Consider the following 25,048-nt stretch of genomic DNA (forward strand, 5'->3'; position numbering starts at 1 on the left):
CGGGTACCTGCCCCACAAGGTGTGCTCCGCGGCTGGGGTTCGTGTCCGTAGGCAGTACCGTCAGCAGGAGGCTTCTGGCCTTTTTGTGTTGTGTGAAGTCTGGGACACATTGTCATCCCACTGTATTTTGCCCCTTCAAAATGTCTTTAAGGAACAGAAATAGTGGTGGATCCTTGCACTAACCCGAAAGCTGCTTCATGGCACACCTGTTTAATGCACAGAATTGAGAGGTACCATATTCTTTTTCCTGACAGGCCTAGGTTCAGATAGGGCTTATTGCCACGAAAATGGATTGCTGTACCAGTTGGCTTGGCATGGATGTGCAAACCATAGCCCTGTAGCAGGGCTTGGTTAATCGAAGCAGGTTGTCAGTACCATTTTGGGAAATGGTTGTATCTCCTTTACTTATTAAAATTTTCCTGGTATCAGAGATGTTTCTAGCCTAAATGCATGAAAATAGATCAGGAGGGATATTTGAATGTTGATGAGTCCAAGCTGGATAAAATAAATATCTTTCTGTGTACAGAATTTAGTACTATATGCAGTATGAGAATAAAAACAAATATTAAAAGCAGTGCTAATGACTTGAAGTAACTTTTTGTAGGTATCTGTACAGAAGGTTGTAGCTGAGCATCTCTGTAACAGAGATGCTTTTGACCTGTGTTCATTTAATTTTCTATAATGAGCAAGGATCCTTTCACAGGACCAGTTTCCAAAAAAAGCCAAGTGAGAAGAGTTGCAACGAAGATCGCTGATAGTATAATTCTCTCTTTAATTTTTGTGTGACTTTATTAATAGTTTTGTAATTGAAGGTGGTTTAGGTGAATACTCATTATTTGATCTAAGTCAGGTTGTGGAATAGTTAAGTTTACATTCTTGCTTATAACTTTGTTGATGTCTCTTGAATGGAAAAAAAATTTTACTTGAGCCGTTTGAGAGTAAAATCTGCTTGTCTGTAATCCAGAGTAATTAATTAAGGTCAAATTGGGAATGAGGCTAGAATAGTAATTGCTTGTAACAGTGCTGCCTTGACTGAAATGTAAGAAGCATGTAATTAATTCTTACCTTTAATTGGATAAGTTCTCTGAAGTGCTTTCTTATGCTCTTGTAGTTCCTGGATAACCTAGGCAATGATATTGACCTAAATTCTCCCCCTTGGTCAAGAGAGGAGGGTGCAATCCCGAATTTAATTGTAGGCGATGATAAATTTTCTGTAACTGTGTATTTTATTTATAACTGCATCTCTAGAAGCTAGTTATTGTCTGTGGCTGTGATTTGTCAGACCTTGACAGGAACTGATGCTGTTGCAGTAGGAAAGCTGCCCTGCCACTTGGCTCTTCATTTCTGCCCATATGGCACTATCCTGTGCAGATGTGAGCACTTGTGCAACAGTGTTGTGAGCTGAGCTAAAGAATGTACATGGGGTGGGCGCATGGGGGGAGGATTTATTGTTCAGCCCTGCAAGTGGTTGTCATCAGTATTTAAACTGCATTCTTGATGGTTGCCTAATTGCATGGGTGCAGGGTTTTTTTTAAATTAAAGAAAAAAAGAAAAGTTGCATATACTTTGGACCTAGTGGTGCTTTGTATTGAGAAGTCTTGTGAAGTGCTCGTAATAGTTCATTCAACAGCTGAACAAGTCTACTCCTTTCTTCTTTGCTTCAATGTATACCTTATCATCTTCACACTGCTGTTCCTTGCTTGCCTACAGGTTTATTTTGCTTTCTTGTGCTTACCTGACTTTTTCAGGTAAGAAATAGTGACTTCGAGCTCTTGGTTTGTCCTTGGTGTCAAAATGCCAATAGCTACATGGCCTATATGTTTCAAAAAACCTTTTGGAAGTGGTGGCTTTTCAGGCTTTTTGTGGATGCAAGCACCAGACTTAAGTGATTGTGCAGGTCTATAATGTGTCCATGCTGACTGACTCCAGATGTGTGTGGCAGAAAATAATGCATGTTGGAATATAATTACTTATTTTTTGAGGCTTGTTAGTTTGTTGACATGCCTTTGTGTGGTTTGAGTGGGCTTAAGAACTTTGAGCCGGCCTTGTTTTGGTATAGCCAGCTGCAGTCAGCCTTATTTTTGAAGAACTCTGTTTCAGGTAGGCTTATGAAATTGGTTAAAAAGAGATGTTATTGTCTCCAGCTGTGTCTTTTAGCTAGGTAGCCTGTATTAAAAGAAAGAGGGGAAGCACTGCTTAGTGTGGGATGGGGTATTTTTTTCAGTGTGAAGTTAGCACCAAAGAGCTTTCCTGATCTTGTTGCTGATGTTAAAATACTAGTTTCAAAACTGACTTCTTTTTTCTGCTACTTATACGCAGCACTTCTTTCCCAAGGAGATAAGCTCTTGATCCACAGAGTGCTTGAGTCAGGAAACTATCTTGAACACCTCTAGTGCTCTGGATACAGAACTGAGCATCCTTAGCCTAGACCTGTGCATCAGTGGTACAAAGACAGTGCCATTAGTAGGGTCTGAGTTTGGGTTTTTAGTTAATCTTAAAGTTGAAGGCTTAAAGCATAAAGGCTTCTGTTAGTGTAGCAGAGCTTGCAAGTATACCAGACTTTAATTGCTTCTTCGCTATAATGCAAGTTGCTAATGGCTTTTTTGTTATGTGATCCCCTGTATTTACATCAGTCCTTTGCCTAGATTGCAGTTCTGTCTTCTCAGTATTGCTGCCATCAAACTTGCAAAAAGATGCACTGATTTTTTTGTTTGTTTGTTTTTTTCTGCTGTCCTTTCATCTCTGAGCTGGGGGACAAGTCTACAAGCAGCCTTGAAGTGCACCCCTTTCTTTCCTTCTTGTAATAAAACGGGCGAGTCACATCCTTCTTACAGTGTGGCACACAGACGATTTGTCTGCTTAATGCATTATCTTAAATGAAGACATAGTTTTTCATCAAAGCTCGTGGCAGTGTAACTTGCAAGATTTGCCTTTATTTGACTGTCAGGAAAATATCCTCTTCTTTATCAACAAGTAGGGTAGACTTGATCCTGTTCAGTCAGGAAGCAATTGAGTAATGAAACTGAGAATGCCACATCTGAGTGTCAGAACCCTATATGCTGACTGCCTGGAAACAATGCCCTATGGGATTTTCAGTGGCCAATATTGCAGGTGCTATAAATTATCTGTGGAAAAATGTTTCTCAAATTTTTTTAATGGATGTTTTTACAGGTAGACCTCTTCTTAAGAGTCAGAAGTCCAAGTCCAGTTACTGCTGCAGGTACTGTTGCTGGATCATTTTTGTGCTTTCCTACTGGCTCCTTTCATTTTTGGTCATAATCTTTTCTTCTGATAGCTAAAATACATGTGTATGCTCACTGATAAGAAAAATCTTAGGTTCAACAAACTGCTGTAAGTGTATAGTGTGCTGCTGGAATATCCAGAGCAACCTCAAAGCCAGGGGCAGGACATCTGGTCAAAACTGAGAAATTAATTGGTCAGCTTACTGACCAACACATAGCCTTAAGCATTAATTTTCTATCTCAAATGTGGACTTCTCTAGAATACCAGGGTATTGCTTTCAGAAGAGATGGAGGCGGTAACACTTCAGAGTGACTTAATACTTAAATGTACTTAAATGTTTGTATTGACTTTGAAACATTGGCATTGAGTGCAAAATGGTATTAGTAATCTAAGTGTTGTAGCCAAGCAGACAATATGTAGGCAAATGGAAGTCATGTTCTCAGACCCTGCCTGTTTCTTAAAGGTATGTTCTTTTAAGAAGAAACTTGTTGTCTTTACAAAATCGTGAAATTGTCATACAAGTTTTTGAGCCCATGTGTGGTTCCTTTCCTCATCTGTCATGCAAAGCCACTCTCCAATGCTTAGCACCTTGTCCAAGGTTGTTCAATAGGTTCAACCTTAGGCTGCTGCAACACCACCCTAAACCAAATATTAAAATGTAGTCCCACTGTAAGTAAGTTTGTCCAAGGAGTTCTGTGGGATTTTTGTTGGGTTTGCTTCTGAGGGAGTATAGAATGGTAATGAGAACCAGTCTACTTTTTTCCTTTTCCTGATTTCATTTTTATTTGACAAAGGCACTGTGAACCCATAGATACCCATTAGGCAGGGGAGAAGTGTCTTTTTGAGGACAGTTACACTTGGTGCATTCAGCATGATGAAGTGGTTTTATTCAGTTCAGGTAGAAAAACAGGAAAATGGCATTGGGGTGCCCGATCTGTGGGCTAAATTAAGCTTCTCAGAACAATTCAATTAGCTGTAGCTTGTTTCTGCCACTCCTGCAGTCTGGAGAAGCCTTGCATGTATTGATGTGAATTGGATTTGTGGATGAAGAAACTGTTGTGGAGAAACTCTTTTAGTTAATTTCTTGTATGACCAAAAAGCAGATCACTCTGCCATGTGATGAATGTAGTTTATCCAACTGAGGATGTCTTCGTTGACAGGAGAGAACTAACTGCATTTGGTCATCTTGGCTTGTGTGTGTTCATGTGGCTAGACGTGCGTGGATTGATATGGTGAACTCTCATGATTTGGAGATTGTGCTTCCATAAGAAACAACACAGCTTGCTTGAGCTGTCTGCAGGTCTTTTAGCTGTTAAACATTTGAGCTCTTAATTTCCTAGAGAGATTTCTGGCTGTCTGATATTAATTTGCACCTTAAAATATCCTTCACACTAAATTTATTATTTCTTAACTAAGAAGATCTAAAACCATAGAGATGTTTAGAGTCTTAAGTTGCTAGAAGCTTTTTTTAATGAAAGAAGTGTTCTGTGTAATGTTTTTTCCTTGATTTGTTAGGCTGTTTTTTTCACAGCAGTTGGAATTACTTCTAAATGCAAGAAGGTTTTTTTTTTCTGTCTTTCTGAATAGTTTAAAAGATATTTTTAAATATTCAGAAATCATCAGTCTTACCATGGTATATACTGAAAAGCCATGCCTGTTAAATAAGAGTATATCTGTAATTTGAGCTTGTTGAAGGCTTGTGTCTGACCTAGGGTTTTGGTTGGTTTTTTAAATAACCCATACTGAAAGATGACTTGTTAAAAGTTTGTTAACCACTGTGGTATTGCAGCAGAAATCCACCAATATGTGTAGGAATTGTATGTTACATCAGAAGTGATGACTTCAGTTGTGTGAATCCTGGTCTACTGTAATTGTTTTGCAAAAGAATTTTGATGTACTTCCAAATCTAGAAGGCATTTTGACCCTTTGACTCAGATTTGGCAGTCTGGTTTTGTTTATAGGTTGCTTCCCATACTTAGTATTTCAGAATTGAGGCTTTCTCTTTTTTTAGCTGCTGTCCTCAGAGTTAAAGACTGTTTGGGTGATAGGAGTATAATTGATGCAGTGATATTTGTGGGGGTTTCTCAGTAGCAGTTCTCAGTAAACTCCTGGGAGGAAGAGAGGGTGTTAGATTTGGGGCAGATTGGTTGCATTTAAGTATCTTCGAATGTTTCAGATACACTTGCTTAAAAGTCTTATCTACCAAATAGCGGTTAGATAGAAAAGTGTGGAGAGCAGTTAAAAATTTCTGCAACTTGGAATAACAGAGAAAGGAAAAGCAAAAAAAAAAAAACCAAACAAAAAAACCATGCCAAAAACCCCACCAAACAACCAATAAATGAGATAAAGGGTGGCGGGGAACACCCAACAGTAGGAACTCTTGTTTTCATATTTAGCAATCCATTGGAAGAGATGGTGAACTCGTTACGATCATCTGTGCTGGATCTTTAGCCTATCATTTCACCTAGAATCATACATTCTCAATGTACAAGATAAAACTGACTGTAGCGTGTAATTTCCTTTAAGTGCAACTCGGCCCATATGGTGGATTTAACGTGTCAGTGATCTAGTCTTTAAATGTCTGCAGACAGTACCTTGAATTTTGTGTTACTTGCATATACAAGGTTTGGTAGTTACACTGTCTGCTTGCCTAGTTAATGGTGTTACTCTGAAATATCTGGTGTGCCAAAGTAGGAGTAATGATAAAGTTACTGGTGGCTTCTGTTTGGCAAAGGATAAATAAATGATAGAGAAATTTGATGTGGATATGCAGAGGGAGTATCTGTGTGTCTGTAAGGATCTCATAAGTTTCTGTCTAATATGGATCACGGCAGCCTGCTGACCCTCTGTCTTGAAATATTTTCAGATTAAATTGATGTTCTAGAGGTGTTATTGTATGATATTGTTGGCTGTAGAGAAAATATTTTTTCAAACTCTAATCTACTTTTAGTCTCAGAATTCACATGACTTATGTTTTTCCTTCCCTATAGTTGTACAACAGTGTTTGGAATGTTTGCAGCCATATAAGCAACGAGTTTTTTCTTGGTGAGTATAAGCATGGATCCTTGGTTTTGTTAATTGTAGCTTTTCTTTATGCTTTTGAAATTTTGTTTTAAAATTGAGGTTTTTATTAATTCTTGCAGAGGCACTGTGGATAATATTTTTCTAAATTAAGTCCTTATATTCTTAAAACAAAGACTGCGCATTTTCAGTTGGAGGAAAAAATGGCAGTTTTGCTGAAGTATATTTTCTTGAATGTTTAGTTAGGAAAAACCTGCTTTATTTCGTGTGACTTAAATCCTTTTCCCAAATCTTTTTGCTTGTTCAGTGTTTTAAGAGTGTTTGTCTTTTGCCTTTAGTGTGTTACAGGAAAAAAGAGGGAAAACCAGAACAGCTAAATGAGAGATGATCAAATGATTGAAAAGAATTTTTTCAGTAATGAGTATTTATTTCTTTAATTGCACTTGGTAATTCAAATAGGTTTTATTATAGAAAAATATTTTTTCTATTCTGTTGAATTACCCACGTTCATAATTTCTGCTTCCATGTTGGTCTGTCCCAGTCTCACCACCAATTTGACAGCACAGTTACATGGGATGTTGTTGAGAGGATGAAAATGACATTCTTGATGTCCTCTAACCATAGGGAGGGTGTGAGGATCTTGATCTGGGGAGGGTAACTTATTGCTGACACCTTTTCACTTTTGTCACTGAGTACTTTGAGTAAGTCTTGGCTTTTGACTGAAGAGGAGAGCAAATTAGATTTTTACCGGTGTCAGTTTTGTTAGTCTACTTGTATAAACTAGAGGAAGAATAGGAGTCTGAAATAAAATACTAAGTCTAATACTAAGGGAATGTTTCAGGGTTGAGGAATTAGCTGTACAGTGTTCTTGTTACAGAAATCTTAAGTATCAATTCAGGATCCAGTTTCACTGTTGTGTTGCTCAAAGAGTTTGTGTAGTTGTTGATTGAGTCTGGGAAACCTTGAAAGCAGGAAGTCAGTGCTGGTTGAGATCTAGCTGAGGATCCTACATGGTGCAAATAAGAACTGCATGTAGTCCAATGTTTTGTTTGAAATGAGTCTTTTAGATAGAAAAAGAGAGGTGATACAGTATTCCTTGGAATTTATTGTAGTGTCTAATGGTCTTCATGTCCAGTTCAAATCTTTCCTGTTTCTGTTCCTGTTGCATTAAAAAACTGCTTGACTGAAGATCTGAGACAATGTGTTTTGAAATACCGGTGCTAAGGACATCTTCTGAAACTCATGGTTGTGTCCTAAAACTTACTCATGTTGCTATGAAATGGTATGCATAAACAAAACATGAGGCAGGAGCATAGGGATCCTTAGATGAATAGTTAGTACAGAAACTGTTTGTGGATTAATACTTTAACAGGTGTGGGGTTTTATTTCTGTTTTTATATGTAGGGTAAAATACAGTGAGACATACTTAGTGCTAGCAACACTGCTGTAGGCGAAACCTGGTAGGCAGAATTTTTTTGTCTACAGGCAATAAAAGTCTGTTGTAATCAGCTTCCCAAGTCAGCGCCAAAACAATTTTTAAAAGTGGTGTTTAAATGTTTGTGAGACTTGTACTTAGTCTTCATAAGATGCCATTAGGATTGTATAATATAAATGGTGTCTGTAAATACTGTTTTGCAGTCTCATACAGCCATTACCTTTTCTCATCTGCAGGTGTGTGGTTTCAGCACAGCATGGCTGTGTTCATCCACTTGCAAGGTCTTCCGATTGTGGTGGGGACCATGGACTTCTCTGGATTGACCATTCCTGATGGGGGCGTGCATATTGTAGGGGGTGAACTGGGTGAGGCTTTCATTGTTTTACCACTGATGAAGATGTGAGGCTTGGTATCATGTATGCAGATGGTCTAAGTAAAAGGTCAAAACTAACTATTGCAGAGCAATAAAAACCTTATGTGCAAAATGTGATTGAACTTAGTCCTTGGTAGTTTCAAAATGGGCACATAGATACGTTAGCAGTTTTGGAACACTGGTGCTGGAGTGAATGGTAGAGTAGGCTAGGCTTTGTGGAATTGACTGTAAATGTGTTTTGGCATAGAAACTGCTTATACTGCTATATATGAAGGAGACAGAACAAGCTTGTGTCTTGTCACTTGTTTAGGAACTGCAATTCAAATCTTGGGGCTGCCTTCAGTATCCCAGTTCAGTTACACCTGTGCTGCATCTTCAGTCAACACAGGACAATCTCTTGCTAGTTACTTATACTCCCTGGTTTTGCCAGTGCTTCTTATTAACCTGCTACCTGTCCTACCGTGTAGTCCTACTGATTCACCAGTGACATAGAATGCCTCATAGGAATTGGACAGCAAGCTTACCATCCAGAATAAAACTTAGTACTATTTTGCATTGAAAATTTATATTTATGCAAACTGTCAAAGTTTACCATGCTCCTTCATGAAGTCAGAGAACTATGGTTTTTCATGGAGTTCCTCTTTCTCTATTGTGTTCTGATGGGGATTGGGGGGAAATTCCTGGCTTTGGCACAGATGCACTAAAGAGTGAAGGAGACAAGAGGCTGAGTTGTGGGAATGAATTGCCTTTTTTCTGAGCTGCTTATGAAGTACTGAATTGAGACAGTACTAAGTTTGGAAGTGGGACTGATTTAAAGGCAGGGGTTTTGGTGTGGTACTACATAGAGAATGGTTTAATCATACTTATCAGTGATTTGGACAACAGTGTTTGCAAAGGTAGGTAAGGTTTTGAAAAAGGTAGCAGTGATTATGTAGTTTCCAGAGGGGAAACAATAGAGGCTCTTGTTAGTGAAAGTTTGCCATAGCTGCTCGGTTTTGCTCTGTATGATAATATGAAAGATTTCTCCAGTTTCAAGAGGAACCGTCTTCTGTTGGAACTTAGTGATGTGCCAGGTTTGGGGCTCAGCACGGACAGAGCTTAAAACTGAAGAGAATAAGAATGGTTACACGTGCAGGTATACAGGACCCGCGCTGTTAGCAGAGCAGAAAACGTGTTTTAAAAAAACAAAAATTATGATCCCTGAAGGGATCGATATTAATGTAAGTGTGTTCTCTTCTGAATTGCCCTGATACAAATGTGCCTTCCTGATTGGTACCTCTAAGTATCTGAATAGTCTTTAAAAGCTAAAATACTTCATGGTGGCTTTTATGGGAAAGAAAAGGCTCTCCCTTTTAAACAGAAATGTGTACTTTCAGAGATGCAGATTTACAAATATTTTCTGTTGGAAGTAGTGACTTGTCTAAATCCTGGAGTATTTGTTCCTGAAACAGGTCTAATCCTCATAGTGGAATAAGAAGTTTTGGAGAAAAGCTGTACAGCTTTGGGGGTAGGCCTAGTAACTACCCCTTGTTTTAATCATGGTCTTGAGCACTTGAGAAAAAAGGATTCCCAGAGTTACTGGAGTGAAAAGCCTGCTCGTGTCTCAGTTTAGTTACCAAGTTAGTACAAATTCATTTTCTGCTGAAGAAAATTTTAGAAGAGATGTTCTGGTGAAGTATTCTTATTTCCGAGATGTAGCTGTGACTGTGTCTGATTAGTCTGGGGTTGTTTGTTAAACAGTCTGTTTTGATGTAGTTCAAAGTTCTTAAGTAGTCCTTGCAGGAGAGGACAGAGGCTGAAATATAAAATCTTGAAGCAGAGGCAGGCCCTTAGTTTCTTTCTGAGAAACTAAGTTCTCTATATGGTCAAGGTCATGCTGGTGAAATGTGGATGGGCTTTAGTGTTGCCTGTTGGCCTTGTTTGTGACGAGCTATGTGATGGCTCCCAGTGCAAGTTGTATCATATGGTTTTGGTCTTGCTCTAAGGCTGTATGTTTCAGGGTAAAATTGTTGAGGTCCTCTATTGAGTAATTTCTTATGTAATGTTCTACCAAGTATGCATCTGCTTGAGGAAGCTGTTCCTGAAACTAGCTGCAAATGAAAAAGATAGCCGGCTTTGCAAGGCATGCTGAGTATAGGGACTGCTGGGTCAAGTGAAATCCTGTTGCAGAACGTGAGTGAGAACCCAAAGCAGCCCAAGTTTCATAACTTGGGAGGGGAGAGGAAGGATGACTTTGGGGGAGGAGGCAGTGGTATGAGATTTTTGCCCATACAATTTCTCCTATTTCAACTTTCTGATCAGCTGCCTTGTAACAAGCTTGGCCAAGTTAGTGAAGTGCAGGATGTGTGTGCTCTGACAAATGCTGATGTTCAGCTTTTCTAGCTGTAAAGTGCACAGAGTTCAAATTTTTCACGGAATCTGCAGCTTCTGTAAACATGGTTAAATGGCTTCTGCTGTTTTTTCCAGACTTCCCTTTAGTTGTGATACTTGTTTTTTTAATGTTTGACTGAAACTATATAAAGGCCTTCCTCACCAAAATTGATGTTTATTTATAGAAGCCCTATTGTATGAGATCCTGTTACTGAAGTCAGGAGATGTGTATGTTCCTCTTCAGCCTCATGTAGGTGAGCTGAAATGACTCCCATTCTTCAGGATTGCAGCTGTTACTGAAGCGGACCACTGCAGAGAACTTAAACAGTGTACTTCCAGTACTTTTAGGAGTACGTTGTCTTTGTGTGTCCCTACTTAGTGAAAAGGAGAAATAAGTTTACTAGCACAAGAGCCATCTTGCAGGTGTAATTTCTCCTACAAGTGTTAAGCAAAATGTCTCCTCCACATTTGGAGGCATGAAATTCTGTTGCTAGTGTGAGAAAGTGGTATTTTAATGATGTAAATCTGCAGAGAAGATGATGGATGTTTGAGGTGTGGGTGGATAAACTGTTTAAAAAAGAGAATGTAGCTTTGTACTGGCTGTTTGCATTTCCAGATTTTTTTTTAATTCTTACTGTTTATTTTTCATCAGAATGTAAAACCCCAACCATCCTGACTTTTCCTTAATTTCCTTCCCCCTCTCCTTTCCCAATTAAAAGTTAGGGAGGTGGTAGTTGAATCCCTGCCCCACCCCAACCTCTAGCCATATTAAAAGACTGAGTCCTGGACTGATTCAGATCCATGCTGGGCAAACTCAACAGTTTGTTACCAGATACTTCAGAAAAGTAACTTGCAATGTTTCTTGGTGGCTAAAATATTGTTTCTTTTGGTGTGAAATCACTGTGTTGTGAATTGAGCTTACAGGCAAGAGCATTTTTTTTTTCCCCATACTGTTGCAGGCTGCTTTAACAGTAGTGCAGATGAGTCTAAAAGCAGTGCTTTAGAGGAAGACAGCAGATCATCTTCTGGTAGAGAAGTTTCTTTGCATTGTGGTTATAATACTTGAGGTGGTGGGGGTGCCTCCATGGCCAGCCCTTGGCAAATGGCCTGGTTTGAAAAGTGTGTCGATGGAGTAGCTTTTCCCTGCATTAAAAGCTTTGACTTTCCTAAAGATCTTTGATTTCTGAACCACACTTGAACTTCAGAGTAGTTCTTCATAAAATAATGTTAATCCTTTTATAGATGCAGTTCAGTATCATTGCTGTTTATGCGTTGTGTGAACCAAAATGCTGCTGCTTATTTCTGTTGCCAGTGCATGTCTCCCTATTCTTGTAGTGTAAGATTAGAAGGTTTTTTAATTTCACATGCGTCTGTTTTATACATCTTTAATTGAATCTTCAAGATACAGCCTTACTGTAAGGAGGACAGTATTGAATAAAACTTGTATTTTTGGATCTTGTGAGCTTGAAGACTACAGGAACGGATCGTAATTTGTATCTTACAATTGTGGGAAATGACTGACAAAAATTTGGGAAAAATAACTCCTGATCAGGCTTTTTCACTAAATGTACCTTGAGAGAAACTACTTTGGCAAGATTTCTTAAACCTTTCTATTATCTGTTGGAAACATGTCTTAATAAAGACTGTTTTTATTTTCTGGTTAAAATGGTGGAGAATTGGCAAGAAAGCAATGCAAATATGGATGCAGTATAGACAGTCTTCTAAAATTGGTTAAAGAAACTATGTATTTCTAATATCTTTGAACTGTATTGCATTTTTAGTGATGAGGTGACATAGTGTTCTTGAGTGTTTCCCTAACATGGTAGCTGTTGAAAGATTGTTACTGTGTGTGTTTTTGCCCACTTCCTGTTTATTGGATTCCTTGTTTTCATCAAAACTGGGAGGGGGGAGAGAATATTATGAAACTTCTATCTCAGTTGTGAATAAACATTGGGTTGCAGAGTTCTTAATTGACCTGGAACTTGGACTGCTGGACAAAGGTTGAGCTTCAATCTTTCATGGTCCAGTAGCTACCACTTTGAACGCTTCTTTTGAATGATTCTGCACACTGTCACTTGGGAACCTTTGTTTAATAGATAATTGCCCCCATTACTTTCTGCAAACCAAAAATACAGGGGTCCCTTAACATCTAGCTTTTGGGGATTATGGTACATAAGCTTATTTTGTGTATGTCTTGATTAGTGATTGATATTTAATTGCATTTTTCAGGGGAATAAAATCAGCAGTGTTGATATTACAAAATGACAAAACATCCTCCGAATAGAAGAGGGATCAACTTTGAGGTGGGAGCCCAGTTGGAAGCCCGTGACAGATTAAAAAACTGGTATTTTTTTAAAACCATTCATATTATATTAACTCTAAGTCTTTAATATCTTAAACATTTTGTATTGGTACAATATTTAGAGCCCTGGTCATTGGTTTGTAGGAAAGTAGTTAATTTATAAAAGTTTATATACCAGTGGTTCAGATGGGCGATAGATGCTGATATGTTGTGCTGGTCCTTAAAAAGAAGTGTACTGGTGCTATCTGTATCTGGGAAATAGGACCACTCATAAATCTAGTGGGACTTCAGACTCTGATACTCCTGAATTCACACTTCAAGTTCTGTGCAATACACAGATTGCAGAAATTATGGAGAGAGAAATGCTTCGCAATACAGAATACCCAATGTAGTTCCTCACTACTTGCTTTCCCATTGCTGTTGTGAATTCGTAGGCTTTAAAGTCTGATTGAAATTGTTACAGCCTGTGCTCATTTGAGGATGGTCAGCTTTAGAATTAAAGAAGTGGGTGAGGAAATGCATTCCACGCTAAGAAGTCTGTTCTGGAGCTTGTCTTGCAGACTTCAGTTCTGAGGAGGAACACTTTTCTTGACTAACCACTGTAGTAGGAAGGGGAAAAAGGACCTAAAAGTTACTTGGGCTAACTTTGAGCCTTCTAACTGTTTATTTTAGGAAGTCAGCTCAAAAATTATCATTTAATAATGCTCAGTCAATGAAGCATACAATGAAAATTGCAGGAGTCAAAGACTTCTTAAGTACAGGAATTAATTTGGTTTTGTTAGCTTCTTAAGATATCTTCTTTCTCCTGAAATCAGCTATAGTTGACTCTTATTTAAGAGTCTGTGTGGGTTAGACATGATTGTACTTCAGGCTCTGGAACCTGCTGGCAGGTTAAGTGTGCAGAAGTCACCGTGTTGAAAACCATCTGGACATCCCAGAAGGATGGAGCACTGCCTTAGACACAGGGGGCTTGTTCCAGAACATCTTGGTTGCATGCGGAGTATTTCTCTACTTTCCAGGTACAAGGGAATTGGAATTGTGAAAATGAGTAAACATAGCTCTTTATAGAAAGAGCATGAAGTACAAATGTTAAATCATACTTGCATGTTATGTTGGCTTTCCTGTTTAACCAAGAGTTGCGTAGGTAGGGCTTTGATTTGAATCTGCATGCATGTTTTGTATTCTTGAGCTTTGTTTATATAGAAAAAAAAATCATGCCTACAAAGAAGAGATTTCTTAGCCTGTCTGTAATGTAGGCTTATTAAAGATGCAGTTCAGTATAGATTGTGTTTGAGTAAGGCTAGTAACTTGTGTCCATGACTATTATCATTCTGACACATTTGGACAACAACAGTACCTCAAAGTATAGGTGTACACAGCTCCTACGTGGGAAAACTTTGAGGGGGGGAATTCAACACCCCCTATAGTTTCCACAGATCCCTTGTCTTAAATTTGAATTTTGGATATGCTGCATGTCCAAAACTAAGTGGTGGTGTTTGTTTTTAAAAACACTTGATCTTAAATGACCTGTCTTATGCACAGTGTTTTGCAACTCTTTGATCTCACAACTAAACTTTCCGAACTGGAGAGTTAACTTTCTTTTGCTTGCTAAGCTTTTGAAACCTGGGTCAGAAAGTCCATGTTACCTTGACTGGTGATCTGTGTATTTCTGTTTTCGGGGTTCATGAACCAAAACTTGTAAGAGCTGGGGGCTTATTCTCTCTTAGCAATATCAGTGGTGACAGGGTGACATGTCCCCAGGTGTGGATTTGTAGAGGACAGCAGACTTCTTTTTCCTCTACTACTTTCACCTGCTGCTGTGTGAACAGGACCACTCTATGGTGTGGTAACAATGTTCTTTTATGTGGACATAAAACTTTCTGTTTGCTGATACTTGCTTTTCCCAGTGCTAGACCTTCAGAGCTCCGAGCTTTTCTTGTGTGTACTTTTGTTGCTATGTTGGCACTTAAACATAGGCAGAAGTCTCTTGTTTGATTGGAGGGCTGGCTTTGATTTCTGTGCTTAGTACCAAACACACCAGTCAATTCATGGGCCAGTATTGCTTCTCAACAGCAATAGTGCTTTGGAAAGTATGCATCTTGGAGCCCCATTTACCTGTCTTTCATGGCAGTGGCTTGTGCCCTGAAATGTTAGTTCAAGACTTCAGGGTGTTTGGATGTGATACCAACCCTGTGAAGAGGGAAAAAAAAAAGTGTATGCCAGCAGGGTAGTCAATGCAGGGTCTGCTCCCTGGCAAAGTGAATTTTGCATCTTTAGAGCTCTTACTGAAGGTTGCTTTGTTGTATCTGGAATCATAATGTACTGGAAGTGCACTTCAATTCCTTGTGCAGTCGTCTGTCACCTCTTAGGCTTGAACTCCAGGGTGTACAGTGAGTACTTTTGGTGCTTGGCTTAGTTCTTAGGACTTGGTTGGCGCATCAAAGCTGTTATGAAAGGCTTGTGATAGTGTCTTGACCTCAGAGCACTAAAGGGGGAGAGCTCTGGTCATCAGGCAGTGCCTTTGTGCATGCTGAAAGGTCTCTTGGTACACAGTACTGGAATTCAGAGGATGGAGTAGTGGGACTGCCCCAGCAGTGCAGTCCTAAATGGAGAGATCCCAGAGAGGCTAGCTGTAACAATGTACATGCACACATTGTCCTGGCTGAATTGAGTTCTTGAAACTTTTTGCATTGGATCATTTAAGCTCTTCAGCGCTGGCTAGCTGCAGACAGCCTCTCTTACTGAAAAGAGGTTGTATGACTCTGCACTGAATGCCTGCACTAAGCAAATGATGACACCTCTTGTGTTAACCCTATTGTAATGACACCTCTTCAAGTTCTTCTGTCTGTTGTGCAAGCAAAATGGATATGAAGAGACTTTTGATTCTGGTTGATGCTCTTGAGCATTGAAAACAAGATTAGTATTGTTAGAGTATTGTGCTACCCTGTTAAGGTTTAGATTGTCAGTGCCATGAGTTTAATTGCTTGTGCTGTTAGAACTTTGTCTCGGTGCTGGAAAGATGTAACCCCATAGCTGTTGTCCTTCATAGTACTGCTTCTCTTAGATGCTTCGTTTCCTCTCAGCATTGCTTTGACTGCAGTAAGCTTGTCGTTTCCTAGCTCTGAGAGAGGGGGGGTTTACAGCAATTCCATTTTGCTATATGGGAAAGGAGGAGGGAGACACACTAGTCTAGGACTGAGAGATAAGAACTCCCTCAGTCAGCACCCTGATTTTTGAATTTCGAGATATTTACCTCTTTCCAGAAGAGGATGGTTTTACACTCGTGTCTACAAGAAACCCATTTTCATATTGTTTGCTGTGCTCTGACAGCAGAAGTCTGAAGTTGCCAGTCATTGCTAACCCCTGTCTGTTGAGAGTTACACTGGTGGGGCTTTTGATTGTTGCTTGGGTTCTTATCAAAACTAATGCCAGCAGTTTGGGCATCTTGGATGTTTTCCCTTGCTCTTTAGCCAGTGGAAAAGGCCTTGAAAGGTACTTGTCAATCCTTTTGAATTGAGCTGGAAAACTACTTGTTTTGGCCTCCCAATATATTTCAAGACGTTGTGTCTGATTTCAGCTTATTTTTCACAGTGTGTTAGGTAAATATTGAAATCTGTACCTGTTGGGGATTTCTTACACAGGATCGGTTAGCTGTCTTGAAAACCCGTGGAGTCAGCTAAATGCTTCCTTTGTGGTTTGGGAGAGGATGTGTTGGACCATCACTGGACACATGGCAGTTGTACTCTTCTTTTTCAGGCCTTAACCAGGCTTCAGCTATTTGCCTTTCGCTTTGTGTGTCCTCACATAGTATGTTTTCTTGATAAACAAGTCTGAACTTCTTTTAAGTTACCTCTACCCCTTGGCATGTTCACAGACTTTTTGGTGCATGTGTATGGATATGCTTTATCATTCCTCTTCTGTTATAGATCTGTGAGGACTTGTACCTCCTGATGTGGCATGCTTGCTCAACACTTTGAAGGCTAGGGTACAAATGTTGGAGTAAGGAAGCTTGCACTGTCAATGTGTGGTGCTCAGAGCTGTTGACAGCCTGTGAACCTTTCTTCTTTGTTTTGAAGTTGCCAGTGTTGTGTTTCTGAATGGAAGGCGATATCAGGGAGGGGGCTGTCAAAGTTTGTGGCTAGATCTAGCACAGCTTCTAATAGGTTTACTGTTCCAGTCAAGAGCACCGAACGAACATGTTTGCTGACATTGATTGCTTCAGAAAGAGAAGATTTGTTCAGCCTTTGTAGCATGTAATTCAGGAGCTGGCTGAGAGCTCTAGTGCACCCACACCAGCTCTCAACCAGGCTGAAACTTGGTCTTGTCAGGCATGTTTTTCTTGATGATCCATCAGCATCTCTCCCCCATCAGGGAGTCTTTAGAAGGTGAGGTGGCATAGGTGCAGATGATATTTGTGCATGGTTCTAGGATGATGGTTCTTCTGGTGGAGAAGGTTTCCCCTTTTACTGGGTTATGAAGCGGGGAACAGTCTTGCATCATAGAGTTAGTTGGCTCTTGTCACTTGGGCAGTGGGAGAAGGTGGATTGAGTGTTTACCAGAGGTGGTTATCTGCATGGACTGGATTCTTAGCATAATGTTGAGTCGGTACTCTATCATTTTTATCAGCTTCCCTCTTGATCTTTGAGAATCTGGAGAAGCCCTAGGCCCATTGCAGTCCTGATGGCAAAAGCGTCTTTCTGGGTAGTCTCTTGTTGAGAGGAACTGGGAATTCCTACCCCTGTTTTTGCTGCGCTTTGTAGGCAACTGGATACTGATTTTTGTCATTACCAGTAATTAGTGATAGGCAGTTGCTGAGATATCGAAGAATAAACTACATTTAATAGAACTATGTTGTTTTATGTGGAAAGACTGTGAATATTATCCCCTCATGAACCTGTGCAGGGCAGTGCTTGGGGTTACCTACGTATGAAATACGTTGACTGTCACACAAAGGAAGTTAGTTACTTCCTTCCTAGGAAGCTGGTAACCAATTAGTTGTCCCTGCCATAAGTATCTCCCATTTGTGTTCCTCTTCTCCACAGCCTTTGCTGTATGTGTCTTGATAATATATTGGGATGAACGAATGGCATATCTTGAGGCATGTGGCATTGAGTGTTAGGCAGGGCCTTAGTCTGTGGTTGCAGTGTAAGTCTCTAGCATGGCCTATTTATATCTCTTTTGAACAAGTCATGACTAGATGTCTCAGATATGCTGGAGAATTTCAGTTGTAGGTAGCTTTTCATCTGTGTAGGATTGTAGAATGGTAGTCTGCATTTAAGTCTTAATTCTGACGTGTCTGGGTTTTGTTTTTAGCATCAGGCTTGATTCTTTCGAGATGCCATTTCTTTCTACCACTTGTTCTATCTTTAAGTGTGATTTACCAGGTACAGAATAATTGTGGATTTGGGTTTCTTTTTCTTCAGACTTCTGTTGAAGAATTCAGTGGGGCCTTGCCTTTCTTCCACAAATAACTGAAAACACTGACAAGTGAAGATTTCCTTCTGGCACTATTATTGAGGAGTGGAAGATGTCAATACTTGGGATGTTACCTTCAGTTGGGATAGTGAAATATGCTATTATTCTGAAATACTTACTGAAGTTACAAATTACCAATGCAATTAAAGAAATGCATAGTTTATAAGGTCTTCCTGATTAGAAACAATGGGATTTAACTCATCTCGGATTCCTGTACTTCTAAAATACTGAGGGATTTTTATTTCAGTCCTAGGACTTTGCAGATGAAATTTAACTTTGGGAATCTGTAGTTTAAATTAGGTTTAGCGTGCCTGCTAGACTTTTGCTGTTATGCTGGGAAGATGATTCATGATGCCTGTTGATGGATCTCTCTGAGAGAAGTGAGTGTATTGACCTCCAGGTGTTATTCTTGATAAGAGGGAGATGAAGCTATCAGTTTTCTGAATATGTGAAATTTCTAGGTGTAGGGAAGGATTTTCTGACTTCTTGATCTCTAGTTACATTTTTTTTTTCCACCCCAGACTAAGAACTCCTTAGTTGTCTCTTCTTCCTGCAGCCAATGTTTGCCTTTGCTGTTCAGTTTTGGGATTTGTCCTGTGCTGAGCTCTTGGTAATTTTGTAGCATCTTTATTGCTTATACAAGTGATATATCAAATAATATCGAGATTGTAGAAACTAAAGGTTGTTAGGTGTAGTTACTTGGCTCCCCATCACACCTGATCAAGCAGATCTTCAGATATTTTGCTTTTGATCATGCAGAAGGCTCCATTTGTGTCATGTTTTGTACTATATTTAAGTGTCTGAGACAGCTTACCTTATTCTTAATTGAAATATTTTAATCTACCTTTTGACCAGGTATCCAGCTCACATTGAAGAAATTGATTATGAAGAAGGAAAAGTACTTATCCATTTCAAACGCTGGAACCATAGATATGATGAATGGTTTTGTTGGGACAGTCCTTATTTGCGTCCCTTAGAGAAAATACAGTTAAGAAAAGAAGGATTACATGAAGAAGAAGGTTGTGCAGTAAGTAGAAAATAGAGGACATTTGAGTATGTTACATTTAACATGCAGTTGTATGAATTGTGACCATCAAAATGCTTTCATTGTTGCTGTGTTGCCTGCTGTATAAGTTTTATGATTTAAGTATTGGAAAACTAATAATTTTGCTGTTTTGATGAAGTTGTATGTTTCAGTAATTCTCAGATGAAAACACTTTTAACTCCTGTCTTGTAGGGATTTCATATAAATGATCAGGTATTGGCATGCTGGTCTGATTGTCGCTTCTATCCAGCCAAAGTTACTTCTGTTAACAAAGATGGTAAGGAGTCACTTTTGGTTTTGTCATGCTTTTTAGTAATGCATTTCTAATTGCATTCTAACCTTTTTGCTTAGGTGGAGACAGCAGGTACAGCAGACAGAAGACAACTGTGAAAAGTTTTATTTTCAATTATATGTTTTACTCTGCCCTCAACACTTTTAACCTAAGCTCTTACCTTTTTCATGAGATAAAAGAACTTTCTGCTGGGATATCCAGTCAGTAATTGCTTTAAGTATATATTTTGGAGAAGTTGTTTCTTAAGTTTGTTGTCAAGAGATGCATGTAACTGCAGTAAAACTAGCGTCAGAGCTGCAAAAGCCCTTTACAAATAGGGAAGAAAAAAAGTACAGCCATGCTTCTCCTTTTCGAATATCATTAAGGAACCATGAAGGACTTGTTCTTGTGCTGTGCTTTCTTTAGATTGCCTATATGTTGTAAGATCAAGGAGAAAAAGTCTGTAATTATCTATTGGAGTATTCTACTAGAAATGTTTTGGCGTTTTGTGAGGGAAGTATATCTAAGGAGCAACTCTAAGCTTAGACATTCAGCTTTATGCTTGCCATAATTATTTTTGGTAACTTCACTGTTTCTTCCTTACCTGGCCTGTGATAAGACCTCTGCTGTTGCAGTTTTTAACACAGATAAGGCAGCTTTTACCTAGAGCTAAATATGCAGCTAGAGTATTGGAGCTGCTAGCAAATGCTCTGTTAACTTCTAATCTTTAAACTCTTATGCTTTATTTTCAAATTTTAGGTACATACACTGTGAAATTTTATGATGGTGTAGTTCAGACTGTCAAAAACATTCATGTCAAAGCTTTTTCCAAAGATCAGGTAAGTATTGTGTTCATACTACTAGTGTGTTCTAAAATTGACAGTTCAGGTGGCTAGATTTGATGAATTATAAAATATGAAATTAATGAAACATCTCAACTGCTAACATACAATACATCTGAAATAAAATCTGTTGAAAAGGTTATGCAAATCTTCATGGTATGATTTGCAAAGCTCTCAGGCTCATGTTCTCATGAATGCATCTCTTGAACTAAAGTTGTCATAGGCATACAAATAAAACAGTTTTCTAAAAATCATTGGAAGATTCAGAATGTACATACTAAAGCTAGCGGTAGGTTATTGAAACACACTTGGTTTCACCTGTTTGAGATTAGTTTAAACGCATCTTAAAAATTAAGGGATGAGAACTATGGAGTTGATGGAAACTATTCTTTCCCAAAATAACTACTTGATTGTCTTGAGACTTTTAAGGAAGCTGTCTGGTAATCTTTCACCTCACAACTTTGAGAAGATAAGCTTTTTTACTAATCCCATATTCTGCTTCTATGGTCTGGTTGTTCTACCAACTCTTCACTTGCTCAGCGCTGTAGTTTCAACAACCTTCAGCTTATGATGGAAAGTAGTAGTGAGCCATTCTTAAAAAAAAAAAAAAAAAAATTTCCTGCTGATGGTGAGAAGGAAGAAGTGCTGCTTTGTACTTCAGTTTTCATGTGCGGGCACTTTGTAGGAAAGGCTGACAAGTTCTAGTCCTGTATAACTTGGTTAAAACTTCTTAAGTACCTGCTTCAGAATAATTTTCGTTACAGAAGTGGTTTTAAGTTTGAGATCTTGCCACATATTCCTGTGTGGTAGCTGTAGCCTGTGTTTTTAGTCATACCTTCTGCTTTTAGTTTTCTGGAATGTTAAGTTTGAGCAAAGAAACTGAATCCCTCCCCCAAAACACAAGTCTTAAATACAGATTCCAATACTGAGTATTAATGGATACAATTTAAATCTGTCACTGTTGTGAAGAGGCATGCCATTCCTTGAAGGTCTCCAGATTTGTGTATCTGCAAGGCTGGGAGGGAATACTATTTCAGATTGGCCACAAAGTGCTCTTAATAGCTTTCAAATGGTAATAATTGTGCCTGGTTGAGGGTTGACTAGTACTCACAAGGGAACTACTTGAAGAATCTTCATTGCCATGAGAAATATCTCTACCATATTTAACCCTAAATACATGAAATTGAACAATCGTAAGAAATATTCTGCATAAGAAAGGCAAAATATTTTGTCTCTCCTCTCTCCTTTAGGGAGTTTCATGTTTCTGCATAGCTTTGGGTGGGTTTTAAAAGGAGTTTAAGTTTTTGTCTCCATTTAACCACTGGCAGGGAAGATTTCTTTTAACCCAAGAGATAAGTTATGCTAGAACATTTTTGTTCTGTTCTTTAGCGTAAAAAAGCATAAAGGGAGAATTTCCTAGTGAGCTCTGTTTACACAATCAGAAGTAAAGTTTAAAAAAAATACTTGAGCCACTGGAGAGCTCAAGATTCAGTTGTGAATGTAAGTTACATAAGTAACGTATGGATTCATGTACAACTGCATGCTGACAGTGGAGGGCAAGTGTCGGATTCCTCTTCATCATTTGGAGAGACTGTAGCCATGAAGACAGACATAGCTTAGATCTTAGCTGTTCTTAAAAAGTCCCCAAACCACCTGATTTCTGAAGGGAGCAATGTAAGCTGGTTGTCTTTTCTTTAATGACAGTGTTACCCTGTCCCCATGTACAGGGTGTAACATGCTATATTGAACAGTGATGGTAAAATGCTAATGACCTGCACAGCATGAATATACTTGTACAAGGACACACAGCTTTTAAGAGTTCAGTAACATCAAGAGGTAATTCAGACATACTGTATTTATGGTTCAGTTTCTTGAGAGTAATTTAAGATGGTTCATGTGTGTTCCAGTACCAGATACTTGATTCAAATCAGATGGTTCTTTTGAGCAGCACAACTGATGAAACTTAATGTCTGATGGTTGTGCTTTGATTTTTTTTTTACACTAATGTTTGAGTTTCCACTGAAGATTCTCCCATAGCTGTGGCATTTAAGGAATTTATAGATGACAGATTTTTATGATGTTTTGTAAAAGTGGTGCTCAGACACCTAAGAAGGTGAAAAACTTTCTTTCCCTTTGTGTTGCTGTTTTCATGAAATATACAGCAATTTGATCTCACATTCTTAAAAAGTGCTTTTTTAATCACCTCTGTGCCAAGTATGGTTGAAATAATATCATAGAGGGTGGAGCAGATTACACATTCACTATTTTATTGCGTTAAGATTATTTCTTAGGACTGTGGTCTGAAAACAGCAGTCTTAAAAGGTATTGGTTCATGTAAGCCACATATAGATAGGAAGACTGGGGTGGGAAGAGGCAAGATGTACTGTCTAGTACAAGGAGATAGTAAGTCTTAAGTTTATTCTCAGAATTTTGTATAACTTGGTCAGCTGCTTTCTTTCCCCAAAAAGGTATCGAGGTATTTAGCCCTTCTTGTCCTCTGATCATTGTTCAAATTTTAAGCTTGTTGTGCCTTGCAGAACTATGGCTGGAAAGGAGTATGGTTGTTCTTTCATGCTTGAATTTATTAGGCAACAGGGAGAGGGAAGTTAGTTCAACTAAAGGCACTGTTGACACACGACCAAATATAAATTATTAATCCAGGCGCTAAGTTAGAAGGTGTCTGTTCATCAGAGCAGAGAACTTCTGGGACAGCCTATAGCAGAATCTTTGGAAGGGCAAAAAAACCAAAATCGGCGTCCCCCCCAGGTGGCGTTAATATGAAACCTGATCACAAAATGGAATCGACATTGAGTAGTAGTGACCTGTTGATATAGGGGTGTTCTTCCTGGTTCGGTGTTATTATATAAGAACTATAGGGAAATGAGATTATGGTTGAATCAGTATCAGTAGCTTGCTGGCCAGGGACTGTTAAGGATTTTCATGTCCTCATGCTGAACACAAATTACAGAAAGATAAAGTTTAAAGTTTTGTTTTTAAATTTAAATATGTAAATTTTAACATCATGTGATTACTGATGAAGTGGGTAATTGCAGTTGCTTTACATGACTCTTTACTTAGCGCGTTTCAGTAGCAGTGATATTTACAAGCTAAATACTGGTCTATTTTGAACGAGACACTTTTGTGAAAGGAAAATGGTTTTTGCATCCAAGTGATTGAGCTTTTTACCCTTTTTTGTGCTCTTGACTCCCACTCTTTCTTCAGTGTCCCAAGCAGGCTTTAAGTAGTACTGCACCAAGCTAGTACGGACCTAACCTGCATGTGAGAACAAAGAAACAGCGAATCTCTTATGTCAGAGTTGTGAAAAGAGTGAATCTGTTGCACTGTCCTGTTGAAGATTCATGGGTCCTTGAACAGTTCAAGTGCCTCTGAAGTTTTCATCTATGGGTTGCAGTAGAATATATGCTTTTATCCTTTGAAAAATTGGACAAGGATGCAAGTCTACTAAATACAGAGGCAGGGGAGGACTTTCATATTGCAATAAGTTAATATTCATGTGTCATTCTCTTAATTCTAGAATACTGTGGGTAATGCTAAGCCTAAGGAAAGAGGTAATGAAATTCTGTCATCTCCTGAAAAGCAGGAGAAATTTAAAGAACAGAGGAAAGCAACAAGTAATGCAAAGAAAGACAAGGATGAAAAGACATTGAAGACTGAGAAAAGAGTTAAGCAACCTGATAAAGAAGGAAGATTGACTGTCATCTCGGAAAAAGGCAAGGTCTCAGAAAAGAATATATCTAAGAATGGAAAAGAAGATAAAGAGAATATATCAGAGAATGATATGGAATATTCAGTAGATGCAGAAATTGAGAAGAAGCCTGAGAATGACAATGTAAAGAGTCCACAGGAAAACACAAAAGAAACTAAACGAAAACGTGGAAGACCGCCGATAACACCTCCAACAGGTATGTAGCTAAACTTAAATGTTTAGGCCATATATCAAAACCCTTCTAAACTTACCTAAAGGAATGAAAAGTATCTTGCTCTTTCACAACCTAAGTTTCTAGAAGCTTTAAAAAAATTTTAAACTTGTCTTTGTTCAGGCTTGATTAGGACAGCTGAGAGCATACTTGTTAGTCAGATTTGGAGCTTCAGTGGTTTGGTCAGAGAGGAGATTTAGGCAAGTAATCTTCCTATATTATAAGATATGTCTGCAGTAGGATTAAATACTACTATGTAGACTTTGGAAAGCCAGGTGAAACTACTTATGCAAGTCCAGTTTTTTAAGTTGTGAGGCTTAGGAGTTTATGTTTTGAAGAGTTTTGCAGCTTTGTATCCAGTCAATTTTTGTTCTATCTAAATACGTAGAACCAAGTTCTCAGACACTGCAGCCAATAACTTTGGAGTTAAGACGTCGGAAAATACCTAAAGGAGGTGAAGTTCCATCAAAGCGCCTCAGGATTGAAAAAAACTTCTGTGAGTATTTTTTGGTATTCAACTCTCACAGTATTTTTACCTATGAGTTCTTGAAGCTTAAGTGGAGGGGGGGAAATGTCTGTAGTATTAACCTTGAACTGTGATACATGAAATGGCTGAAATGCAGCACCTGTTTTTCTTAAACTGGCCATTCATCATACTGAAATTCTCTCCTAAATCTTGGAAGCTGCATTTGGATAAAGGAGACACAAGCTGCAAGTCTTGATGCAGAAGTTA

At 38.7% G+C, this 25,048-nt stretch overlaps 1 protein-coding gene across 1 annotated transcript in view; it reads left to right on the plus strand.

Annotated features, from left to right (window-relative positions):
* Positions 1–25,048, plus strand: part of PHF20 (PHD finger protein 20) — a 73,697-nt gene that overhangs the window by 171 nt on the left and 48,478 nt on the right. The window contains exons 2-10 of the mRNA XM_010564524.1: positions 3,172–3,220; positions 6,234–6,288; positions 7,936–8,064; positions 12,672–12,786; positions 19,075–19,246; positions 19,457–19,541; positions 20,295–20,374; positions 23,913–24,300; positions 24,704–24,811. Of these exons, the coding sequence (XP_010562826.1) occupies positions 12,704–12,786; positions 19,075–19,246; positions 19,457–19,541; positions 20,295–20,374; positions 23,913–24,300; positions 24,704–24,811 (916 nt within the window). The 5' untranslated portion in view covers positions 3,172–3,220; positions 6,234–6,288; positions 7,936–8,064; positions 12,672–12,703. The remainder of the gene's footprint in view (positions 1–3,171; positions 3,221–6,233; positions 6,289–7,935; positions 8,065–12,671; positions 12,787–19,074; positions 19,247–19,456; positions 19,542–20,294; positions 20,375–23,912; positions 24,301–24,703; positions 24,812–25,048) is intronic.

Source organism: Haliaeetus leucocephalus, unplaced genomic scaffold, assembly GCF_000737465.1.
Source record: "Haliaeetus leucocephalus isolate CR32 unplaced genomic scaffold, Haliaeetus_leucocephalus-4.0 Scaffold182, whole genome shotgun sequence".
Classification (NCBI taxonomy): domain Eukaryota; kingdom Metazoa; phylum Chordata; class Aves; order Accipitriformes; family Accipitridae; genus Haliaeetus; species Haliaeetus leucocephalus.